The sequence below is a fragment of the Gallus gallus genome, chromosome 14 (assembly GCF_016699485.2).
Source record: "Gallus gallus isolate bGalGal1 chromosome 14, bGalGal1.mat.broiler.GRCg7b, whole genome shotgun sequence".
NCBI classification, from domain to species: Eukaryota; Metazoa; Chordata; class Aves; order Galliformes; family Phasianidae; genus Gallus; species Gallus gallus.
This window is the reverse complement of record NC_052545.1, coordinates 204,130-217,173: the sequence shown is the minus strand read 5'-3', so window position 1 is coordinate 217,173 and position 13,044 is coordinate 204,130. Positions and strand designations below refer to the sequence as shown.

Here is a 13,044-nt window from a genome sequence, read left to right as displayed (position 1 = left end):
ATACATTTGAGCAGATGCCGTCTATCAGAAAAAAAAAACCAAACAACACTGTTTTGAAGATTTGGGAGATGTTGGCAGTCTATTTTAAATTGTGATGGAAAAGGCTAAATATTTTCTTGATTACTTGACAGATACTTACACAAAAAAGGGCATCAGCTGAATTAGAGTCTCCTTTTTGGGATTGGCTGTGAATTCCGGCACAGTTTGAATAACTTTGTTCATTACATTCCTTAGGTAATTTTGTAGCTGTTTGCGACGCTCTTCTACAAATTTTGCATCCTAAAAATGGAAAGAAAACAATGTAAGTAGTGCCAATATATTTTTTTTAATTTCCAATTCTATTGTATCAATAATAGTTCTAATAAGAATCCAATTTAATCTTTTAATGATGCATGTATATTGTTTAAAGAAATGTTGACGATTTGTAAAAACATGCAAACAAGGAGAAAACACCTTGACTCTGCACTTGATTAAAGACAGTCACATCCAACCTAGCAAAAGCCTTTATCACAAAAACATCCACTGATGCTGACTTCTCTCCTTAGCAGAATGTCTCTTCTGTGGACCAAAATTCCTTTTCCAATAGTAGATCTGCAAAAATCAATGGGTGCTGCCTGGTTTGTGCAACAAGCTAGTTCCATCCCAGAAATGCAGGCATTCTGGTCACCTGGTTTGAATGTCAGAGCAAGGTCATTAGGAACAAAGTCAGAATTACAGTTAGACAGCTGCAGTCCTCAAAATGAGAGTATTTTGTAGAATGTCTCTTCAGCCTGCATTATTTGTGTAAGAAATATGATCGAAACCATTCTGTGTTTCTTGCAAAAATAAAAGGCAACTAAATAACACAGCACAGTAAAATACAGTTGACATGTCACCAGAGAATTACAGTATATTAAGAAGATCAAGCCACACAGGGGGTACAGATTTGAAGACTACTCCTTTCTTGGGAAAAACAGACTAACTCATAATCAAAGCAGGGAAGCTCCTTTGAATTCGGGACAATCACTGCAGAGTTCCTAGAACCCTTACTAACATTTTGTTCTTGTATCTCATTAGAGATTGGCAGTCACAGCAATACTTTCATGAGAGAGAGAGAATGAGAGAAGTTTCTGAATGACATTTACCAAAGTAGGCCTTCAAATTCACAGTTATAATACTCACCATGTTAACTGAGGCATATTTGCAAATATTGCCAACAAAGACATTCTAAAAAAAGCATAAGCTTATTTTCACCTTCAGTATGTATTTTCTATCTCTTGTCCTTTATTTGCAGATGAATATTCAACAACCTGTAATTGTAATTGCTGCAGACATTCATCTTTACAGGCATTAAAATGCTATACAGTGCTTAAGTTCACTAAATTCCAAAGTATATACAAATACACTTTTTTCTTCTGCTTTCTAGACATGAACTTCTATTGATGACCAACCCTGATTTGACATTCTAAAAATACACAGAAGAATCAAGATCAGTAGAGAAATAAGAAAAATGAAAGCAAACAAACACCACCACAACCACATTATACAGTTCACTGTTTCTTTTCCATCAGTTACATTACTTTGTTTTTTTCAGCAAGTTTACTACATTCATGCACATCCCCCACAGGTCATGCAGCTAATATTTCTAGTATTAAATGACTTCCTGAATAATCAAGAACTATAGAAGCCTGAAAACTCTTGGAAACTGATATTTCATCTAAAAATGTTCTGAGTTGTTAACACCTCATGCAACCCACTCCACAGTCACACCCCAGCACCCCCATCCTAGTACAGTCACTGCTTGGTCAGAACATAGCAACAGCTTGCTCATGCCCAGCAGTACTAATCAAGTCTGGACAAGAATTCAGAACAGAAGTCTACACAAGCTGTTGGGAAACGTTAAAGCAAATTTTTTTTAATATGTGCTGACACATATTAGAAATAAATAGAATGCGAGGAATAAATACATCAAGTCCAGTGCAATAACTTCATCTTTTCACCAAGATATTCATTCCTCTTGTTCTACTAGTTCTCTGACTAGCTCAAGGAGCAACTCTGCCTCTCATCTTTCACTCAAAGGATTTCAATCACTGCACGCATTAGCGGAGACATTGATTTGCTACTGCCAGCTGCACAAGGCAGAGACAGCAAAGCACGTCACAGGGCACTCCACATCAATCTCAAAGAAGAGAGCTTTTGTGAAACAATTTTGGTTCTGAAAGCTTTAACCACAGGAACACCTGTGATGTTTGAACTGAGAGAACATTTTATATATGGAGTAATCCTTTCCCCTGCTCTAGGTTGTGTAGTATACATGAGGAGCATCACTTTGCTCTGCAAGCCTGCACCCAGTACTGAGGCAGCCTCAGGTTTGATCCCTTCCAAAGAACAAGGCTCGTTTCCCACTGCAATTTCTTGATTTTGTTTTTATCAGTTCCCTCAATGTTGTTTTACCAAGACCCCCCCAAAATATTTATTTATTCTTTAACTAACACAATCATTAGCAGTTCTTCAATTCTTGGGGCTTTTTGGTCACAAATCCTCAACATCAGTATTTGTGGGGAAATCATTTTAATTGTGTTAAAATTTGTTCTTTATGCAGAAACTGCTTTCTTTAATCCCACCTGTTCGCTGCACATATATTTAAATAAGCACATTCCCTCTCACAGGCAGGACCACTTCCTCAGTTATAAACACAGGAGCAAAATGCCGAATGCAGGTACTTTTAATTGCTCATGTTAATGTAAAACATCTCACTAACTACAGATATCTGCACAAAGTCTTCCAGTTAAACTGCTAGAAGATGCTTTGAGAATGCATTTTTGCTATTTACAGTTGATCCTACTAGTGCTCATAATGTAGTTTTTTTTCTGCCATTTCATCAAGTGAAACTTGATGCACTGAGCAATCTCTACCATAACTTTCTTTACCATGCTCACTTTCTGCATCAGAAGCAATGTAATCTAGGGTCAGAACAATGTAGATGCATGTCTGTACTTTGTCATCATATTTCATAACAGCAGATTGGCTACTTCGAAATTTTGTCATTGTTACTGCCAGTTAGAGCAGTGACAAAGAGTTCTTGTCACAAGCCTTTAAATAAAGGAGTTGGTAAATAAAACCCACTGGCCCCAACTATCTACAATTGACAAGTTAGTATTTCATATGCCTACTAACAAAGGACATTTTTACAAGCAATAGTTAAAAGGAAAGATTCTGTTTCAGACTTATCAGGGAAGTAAAAATACTTTCTGTATGTAACTTTGGCGATTGTACATAATTTTATCTGTCAAAACATGTATATCTACACACAAAACAATGAAGATCTTTCTCTAAGATTCAGTATACGGAGTTGTGTGTGCCTGATCTGCCTGTAATCTGGAGACGAAGTCCTCTTTTTTTTTTTTCCAAATTACAACCACATTTACCTTTGCAAAATCTCTAGCATTTCACAGCATTAAGATTAAATATTTAAATACTTTTTTTTTTTTAAGGAAGTACATACATGCACAAGAAGTACCACCAGTACTAAACAAAGGAAGGCATTCTCTCACTGATAACAGTTACTAACATGGTTAAGGAGAGCTGCTCTCAGGAATATGTACGGTTACTACTAAAAAGATCTGAAAACCAAGAGAAATATACAGAAGAAATGGAATTGGTAGGATGAATAAATAGTAAGTCTTGTCATTAAGAAAGAACGAACTTCTTGAATCATCAAGCTAGCCATTTAACCAGTTATATAATGAAAAGCCTTTTTTTCTTTGTCTCAAATGCCTCAAGAAGTCTTTTTAACTGCAAAAGAGTTTTATGAATTTTACCTACCTTTACCACATGTTGCTTATTTTTAAAAAAAGACTTCACTAACAGGAGACAAAGAACAGATTATAAACATAAATACTTGAGTAACTGCAGAATTGTTTTTTTTCCCTAAAAGTACATACGAAAAATGGCACTAGAACCATCTTTATACAGATTTAGATCCTATACCTTCAGGAGCTGTAACTATAGAGCATAAATTATATATCGCTTGAAATTATTTAAAAAAATGATTCTACAATAAACTTTCTTCATTTCAGTGTAGAACACAATGGATCCTTCCATAACCACTTTGGGAACACTCATTTTTAAGCACTTTCTTCTGAACAACAGGCTACAATCTCACTAATTTTAAAACCAAAAGGCAAGGCTAACTGGCCCTTTCAGTTCTGCTAAATGGGTCTGGTGGTAAACTGAACGTTCCCTCCAAATTTGAAGAAATTTAACTATTCTACATAAAACATCTCCCATCTGTTCTTGATGAGCCCAATCCTTAAACCCACAGATCTACATGGGGCAAGAGGGCGTTCAAAGCAGACAGAGTTCTGATTTTAAGATCTGAGATTTCTTTTCCAGTTCAGACAAACCTCTTCACACTCACCTATCCTATGGACAGCTACTACTGCTCTTTATAAAGATGCTGAATCTGACTTACAGTCTGTCTGAAAGGTAGTTCTGTTCTGGCTGAAGAGAAAGCCTCACGTAATCAGTGCTACTTGAATAACAATCTGTGACAGCATCGAGCAACTAGCAGTGACTCATTTATATAAAAAATAGGGACAGATTCTGACATAAGTCTGTAGGCATCTTGATCATATTTACCATCAATTTATATAAATTCATACTGCACACTAATTGTTAAATGAGATCTAGCATACCAGCATGCATACTCAATTTGCAAGCATATTTTACAAAAATAAAACTGCTAGGGTTTCTGCACAACTACTCTCACAAATTATTTCCTAGTCCACAGTTCAACAGCATATATTTTTTATTAACAGCTCACAAAATTTCAGTTAACAATTGAAATTGCTTCAGATTGCAGAAGCATAAAAGCACATCTAGGAAAAAACATCATTCTTCTTGTTAATTTGGAATTTATACCTTTCACAATATTTTGTTAAATTGTTTTTGACTGAGAATTTGCCAAGTTTCTGCCCACAAAATACCAGTACCAAACTACAAATTTCTAAGAGTGAGAATATATATAATAGAAATCTTACAGACTGTGAAAAGATGTTAAAATGTTTTAAGCTATAAAACCAAGAAGCAGAGCCTGACATATCAAACGTAACGTTACTATGTTTTGCAATACTTCATTACAGGCCAAGTTCACTCCAGCTTGCAATCTAAATTGTTTCACGCAACTGCTGGTCTTTCAATAGACTGCTATTATGGAGTAGATGGCAAAACACTAATTATTGGCCTCATTATTGGTGGGAAGCTCACCTAAGGTGATTCAAACATTTTCCATTAACTGTTGAAAATGGTATGATTGCCATGGTTACCTGCCATGATTTAGGGACAGACAAAATACATTCTGGTTTGGTGCTTCTGCAAACAACATAAAATGCACTGCTTCTGATGCTCTAAATACCAGTTATCATTTAACTCACCTATTGTTAGTGCAAGGGTAAAAAAAAATAACACAGCTCAGGGGTCAACTCAAAAGCAAATACAGCTTAGGACTTTAATAAGAGCTGTATCAGTCTCTGCGATATCAGATCTGGAAACTTTTCCTAAATGAACCTAACAGTGCTATTATAGAAGAAACTGTAAATGCAGAAATAAACTCAGATTATTTTGGTGTACCTTAATATTTTTCACCACTTCGGTCAACCAGTCCTTAAAAAGTTATATCACTTCTTGTTTAGAAGTTGTGCACCTCTAAGTGAAGCTGGAAATCAGAGCTAAAATGGGAGTTAAATAATCAACTGGTGATCTACTCCCATCATTTCATGACAATTATGCCAAAATAAGTCACCTTCAAATTACTGAAGTTACATTTCCATCCTACTTGTAAAACCAATTTCTGTACAGCAGAAAAAGACTAGCATTACGCAACAAAACATGAGCACAGAATGCATGGAAATATCAGAAATGACTATCCCACTGCGTGATTGTCTGTACATTTCTTGCTCAGTGGAACAAAGAGGAATTCAAGAGGATAAGATACAAACAATAAATCAAGGATCTGTCACTCTAGAAATCTTTTTTTCATTAAAGAAAGATTTTCTATGTGATTGTAATCATTACTCTGAATTTCTCTTACCAAAATAGGTGACTCATTTCCAACTCTACCTGTGGCTTCATTTTACTGATTCCAGAAAGAAAGCAATCCGTTTAGATAACTAATTTGACAACAACACTTACGTTAGTGTTTCTAATTGCTTGATCCTGCTATACTGCACAGAGCTGCCTGGTAAAGCCCAGCTTCACTGCAAGGAGATGACTGCTTGGTCACCAGAAGAGCTGCAAGCTTCATCTATACCTCACAAAAATGCCAGTTTTTTTTTTTTCCCCAAATGATAATTTTTGAAAGAACTTTTACCTTTTGATTAAGGGTGTAGTTTATATATCACTGCATTAGACCTAATGGCCATACTAAGGTTTTACTCATGATTTCTTAGAATATATAATGTGGCTGATTAGAGCTTCTCCAAGCACAAGCATGTTAACAGATATGTACAAGTGTACTCAAACAGTGGGAACACCGCTAGCCCCATAAAAACAGCTAGAATTCCTTTTCAGTGTAAACCTGGAACCGTAATCATAAGCTACTTAGCATTTTCAAGCAAGCAGTAGCAACCAGCCAAAAGGATAAACCTTCTCAAAACCCACACTGAGAAAAAGTGTTTAATGTGGAAAAATATATCAACAAAAAAGAAAAAGCTTAAAAACAAAACTAGAACTAATCTCTTTTCAGTGCTGTGCGTAATTTCACTGCTAGAAACATTCAGTTAATAATGTTATGCTAACAAAATCCAGGCTCATCTAAATACTTTATTTAAAAGCATAAGTGCCCACTACGTGTCTATTTGTCAAATGGTTAGGAAACAACTGTTCATTAACAAACATAAATGGAAAACTGCAGCCTACAGCATTACCCCTGGGGCTTATATCCTTGCTCACCTGTCGAACAGGGAAATTTTATTTTTATTTCCTCCTTAGTCTAAGTATATATCAGTGTACTCTTCACTTTTATTCAGGAGCTTCTAGAAGATATCAAAACATTCCATGAAATTGAGACCCATTTTTCATTAGCCTATGTTGCAGCAATAACTAACAAAAAGTTAGTTAAAAAAAAAAATGCATCTCCTACTCAAAATACTAGATTCCTTTAATAGAAACTTTATTTAGATACCTTCTAATAGGGCCTGCTATTGATTCTCATTGCATGTTTATTTGTTTTTTAATAATGCCTGAATGTAAAGATATTTTACAAGGAACAGTGAATAAAGCCAAATTTTTCTTTCAGAAAAAGGTACCCTGCATTTTGCATGATCTGAAATACTCAGTTTTCTCCACTTCTAAAGAAAAAATTAAACATTACACCAATAATTCTATTACCAGCAGTCTCCAAAAAGCTATACAGCAAGTAAGATTAGAACATTTATTTTATAATAATACATTAAATATTTGCTACAAAATTCCTGTAATACAAAAAGTAATGATTTCCTACTGATTTCTGTTCTCTTAGTAGATAGTGATATGACCAAAAAATGGAAGAAAAAAAAAAACAAACTCTTTTTCCAAGTGCTGTATACACAAAAGCTCAATTGCAGTCTATTCCAGTTCACAACCCAGAGGATCCACTTGGATTCAGGAATTCACTTTAGACACTGACAGTGATGGATGGACCAGACCATTGGTCTGACACAGAATGGCCATTTATCACTTATTATATACTAGGAATGAGAATTGCTTCTGCCCTACACGCTTATAAATAAAATGCCATTGAATTTCAACTTACCTAAGACTCAGAACCTGAAATACCATGTGGCCTGCCTTGATGCACCCATGATAGTGACAGAAAACTTCTTGTCACAGCAAGCTTAAATACTCGTGGCAAAGATGAAGTTCTTCTTATTTCTGTCAGTATGGTACTTCAATTAAGTTACCTATTTGTAGACTGGATTGTATTAACTTAATCTCCATGGATAAGCGCCTTTGTGAACTGAGATTTCCAAATCATGTTCCACAAAATAACATGATAAATGCAAAGAGCAATGTTTCTTTTATGGCTATATAATGTCACATTAATATTGTTAAAGAATTAACATATATGGATAAATGTGTAAAATTAATTTGAATTCCTTCCTGGTTTGAACACACTAGAAAGGGACCCCTTTCACTTCTTTTTAATCAAAGTAATGCACAAGCATGTCTGTCAAATTTATATTGCTCATCGTTTTTTTCAAAACCCATAAGCACAAGAGCATATGAAAATAACTCAGTGTACTAGTTGAACTCACTAAGAGGGATGAAAATTAAGATCTAATCACTTTGAAAATCAAGTACAATGTAGAATTCAGGCATACATATTACATCACCCAATAGCAAATTAAGTAAGCATTAATGAAAGCAATCCTCAACTTCAAATTATTCACTTTTAATTGAGGATTTATATTTCCAAAGCTTTCTCTCTTTAATAAATGTATTCTAATTCTGAAACACTAAAGAGACACAATTTTCTACTAATTCTATTCAAAGACATGGGACATCAAAGCCTACTCCTATGAAGTATTATTTGGTCTACTGGCCCAAAGGCATTAGCTAGAAGTTCTGCTTTTTTTTTTTTTCCTCCTCTTTTCTAAGTCACAGCTCACTATAACAGCATGACTTTGACAAATTTATTTGATGAAAGATAGTTTCTGTGGCCTACTAAATCCCATGAAGTACAAAAGCACAAATATCCAATATTTCTGATTTCAATTCAAGTCAAATGTACTTAAATTTTAGGATGTCCTGAAGTGCTTCAGAATGCAAAAAACACTCAAGCCTAAAGTGGCTTCCTTTCCTAAGACTTTCCTGTATGACACTATTTTTGAATCATTCCTTTTCTAGCTTTCTATATTTCTTCTTTCATTGTCTACGTACCAGTTAAAAAAAAACTGCTACTGCAGGAATAAAAAATAGCAAGTATACACCTAGCATTTTAATTCCTTTAAACCATCAGAAATGATTTTTCATGTCAGTCCAGTATTACAGGCAGTGCTTTGATTAATGTGATGGTCCAGAATATTCATTAGACTGGTAGTGAAGGTGGAAAATGCATGTTCACAGACCCTTTTCCAGATCTGAAACAGCTGTAGAAAGTTTCAAACACAAAAGCAGCTCCAATCTGCTCTCATTCCTTGTTTCTGTTAACACTCACCTACAACTCAACAGTATCTCATATTGGATCATAATAGCAAAACATATTCTATGGTAATAACACTGTGTGCACAGGACAATAAATGTTGAATTTTAAACTTATGTTTTGTGTTCTAAATGCAACTGGCTAATGGCAAACATTTCTTTTCTCAATGATGCAAATAGCTCTATTAAGTATGTCACTAACCTTAATAGAAAATGATGTAGAGTCCAACTCTGAAAACTTTTAACATAACATTTGGCTAAAATTCAAGATAAGTGATTTTTAGTCTTTCTCCCCTCACTCCTGGCTTAACTACAGGAAAGATAATGGCGTTGAAAAGACAATGGAAGATTGTAAGTACCCCATATACTTTAGATTTATATAGCCACCTGTAAGGTTAGAAGTAAATAATTACCTTCTCCAGCAAAAAAAGTTTACCTTCCTAAACAGCTACTGTATCAACTCATTCATTTCTTTCCTCAGCCCAACCCAAAAGCAGCTACCTCTTTCTTTCCCACTGGAAAGTATTTCTACCAAAAGTTCACACCAGAAGCTTAAACACCTTACTATGTATTAAGATACTACGTATCTTACATATCTGCAGATAAGAGCAGTTTATATCACGCAGGCAGTACAAAATACAAAACTAGCAAAAAAGAGGAAGCAGAAGATCCAGTATTGGAATATTCATAGAAGAGCATTAACACAGATACCTCTGTCACTGAGACATGTTTCCCTCAAGGACAGCATTTCCACAGTCAATTAAACAGACCAAACATTGATTTAAAAAAAAGTAGCACAAGTAGGGGAAAGAAATTATAGGAATCCATCTGCACTGTCAAAGGCAGCATATCTACTGACAAACAGGAATAATTTCCCAGTGAACAGAGTTTGTAGAATTTTACCAGATACACTCCAGAATCTAACTTAGCCTATACAATAGATGTTACCATTAATGTTCTCATACATGCACATATACGTGGATATACAAACAGATATTTTTAAGAAACATATGTATTGACAAACTTTAATTACATACACAAAAGAAACTGCAGTTTAGCTCAGTCACTGATAGGTAACTGAAATTGACTTTATTGAACAAGTGTTTGGGCCTTAAACAACCTATTGAGAAAAACAGCTTCAGATGCTAAAAATCATGAATGATGTCACTCTCAACATATTCTCTAAGACAGAGAACCTACTTCAGATTTCTGTATTGTTCTTTCTAAGCAGTTGAGGAATCATGGCAAAGACACTCTTCTAATCTCAAAAGCATTGTGTGTTCTTCTCATATGGGATATCTAACATTTTGAAGGAAAGCAAAGGACAGCATGCAGCCAAGTCAGCACTAAGTGGAAAGCTGCCCAATTCAATTTCTACATACTTAAACAGTCACCAAATTCACATCTTCAGTTGAAGCGAAGAATCATTTCTATTTTGATATGTCCTCTACTAGGACAATACATGTGCAAGGGTATAATTAGATGTTTACTCAGTTACCAAAATCCATTCTTTAAGTGTTCTAATTTACCCTATGCAGAAGTAGAAACTGAGATTTTAAGAACGTTGCAATATTAAAAACAATGGAATAATAGGTTTGGGAAGTACTCATGTATTATTACTTCTTGGATTCTTCCAGACTAGTAATTAAGGCACTAACAAAGATCAGAAACTAACTTTTTTTTTTTCAATTGAGCCCAATTTTCTTGAAGTTATTCTTCTATAATAAAGCATACAGAGATCCTTTTGCAATGAAGTGTTAGAATCATATGAAGCTCCTCCTCATGAACTCACATAACTCAGCACACTATAGACCTAGAAATGCTCATGGAACCAAACTATTGCCCATTAAGAACCTCACAGGTGAGCAAGAGTTAAGCAAAGACTTAAATTGCAGTAATGGGAATATGAATTCAGAAGATCCAAAGTGTCTAAGGAAAACGAAAATGCAGAGACTGACTTAACACAAGAAAATCACGGTTAGAAATCACCAGAAATACTTGCAAACCACATACCAAGATGATAAAATTACAAAACAATTAAAATGTTAAAAATCCTAAGTTCTAATCAAAATTATTTACAGTTTAGAAAAGCTAAGTACAGAAACATGAGTAACTTCACTGAGACATTTCTTACACAGGAAGAACCATTTCTTGGTTCTTGGTACAAAGGAAGAACCATTTCTTGATTCTGCACAAAACATGAATAAACTGAAGGAAGAATATTTATTCTTGTAAGGACTACTTATAAAGATTTTGCCAACCATTAGGCAGCAGCACTAAATCATTTGTAGAAAATACACAGTATGGAGACCATAATAAATAAGATAATACAATCTTTACGTGCATTATTGTTAATTACTTCCTACCAATTTACCCACTTCAGTAACTGCCTGTTTTGATTTGATTCAAAGCAACATTAATTTTAACTTGCAACATGCAAATTAAATTGAGACAATGAAGATAATTTTAACAAGCTGAAAGGCAAACACACATACTTCGTAACTGAAAAAAAGGTTACTTGACCAAAGAAGTATTCTTTCATCTTCACTGTTCATTCTAGACTAATTGGTAACGTCATAACGACAGTGTTCTGTGCATTAAACTTGTGCTTCCTCAAGTGCTAAAGCGACTTTCCAACCTTACACACCTAATCTGTTGAAAGATCATGGAAATGAACTGTAAGAAATTTTCTATCTTAAGGTAAACCAGTAAAAGACACAAAATACATTAAACACTTATAAACAATAAGAATATTAGATTCTTCATTGTTTTACAATTGTTAATTATTTTCAGGTTTCCTTTCTACTTGGTGACAGCTATTAACAAGTACTTCATTTTCTCATTCCTTTACGTTCCCTTTTAGCCAAAATTCTCCTTCTCTCATTTTCTGAGAAAAATTGCAATTTTGCATTTGAACCTGATCTTCTTGATTTCTACTGCAATAAGCAAAAAAATAAGAATTAATACTTATAATTATTCTATAAGTATATTCAATCTTTTCCACATTACTATCCTCTGCCAAGTTTTCTCGTCAGCACTCTAGTATTTGCAACTCTGCAGTAACGGCTCTGGATCACTCTGTAGAACAGTGCCCTCTTGTAGTTCTGGAGGTCCCCTAAATCTGAAACATATACCTAAACACCAGACTTAGTGCAGGTATCAAGGGAGCTGTCAATTACAGCAAAAGCCTCTTTCAATGCCACTGATTTAAAGTGCATCACCTTCACCAGCCTCACAGTACCAAGTCAAGTGTACTGAAGATATGCAATGAATAATATCATTCAAGTACAGACTGGATGGTTGTAAGAGCTCATAATATCATTTCCTGAAACTTATGAAATAGCCATGTTTATGTATTCACATATGGAGGACTATTTTATCAATGTGCACTTTTGGCACCTAATAATACTGAGGACCTGTAAAGGACACAAAAGTCATAGACTGACCTAAACTGCAGAGGGACACACTTGTTAGTAGAATTTGGCTGTAAAACCACTCTTTGGGTACTAATTTGAGATCATATTGATTAATCTAGATAAAGGAAGACAACTAAATATTCCATTAAATAGTACAGCAAACATGAGAGAAAAAAATACTTCAACTGAAATTGAGCAGCATATCAAAAAAGCTACAAGGCAACAATGCCCATGAAAAATGTTTTTAAAAGTAGGACAGACAAAGAGCTAGTAGTGAGAGCTTCTCTTCTAATGCTTGTCACCAATTATTTTAATGTCCAAAAGCCCACACACACCTCTCATCCTGTACTAGAAGTTCTACATAATTCCAAGACTGACAGATATTCCCAAGTGAATAAATTCACTTTATACTGAAACTTAACACATTCCAGTTAATTCAGCTTGCTTTTCCATGGAAAGGAGGGCCACC

The 13,044-nt window shown here is 34.7% G+C and overlaps 1 protein-coding gene across 34 annotated transcripts in view; it reads right to left on the bottom strand.

Annotated features, from left to right (window-relative positions):
• The window catches only part of SNX29 (sorting nexin 29), a 91,849-nt gene that overhangs the window by 25,631 nt on the left and 53,174 nt on the right, over positions 1–13,044 (bottom strand). For all 34 annotated transcript variants that reach the window (XR_006931494.1, XR_006931493.1, XR_006931496.1 and 31 more), the window contains one exon: positions 140–279. Coding sequence is in view for 30 of the 34 variants with exons in the window: in XM_046900928.1 (XP_046756884.1) it covers positions 140–279 (140 nt within the window). In the remaining 4 variants the exon portion in view is untranslated. The remainder of the gene's footprint in view (positions 1–139; positions 280–13,044) is intronic.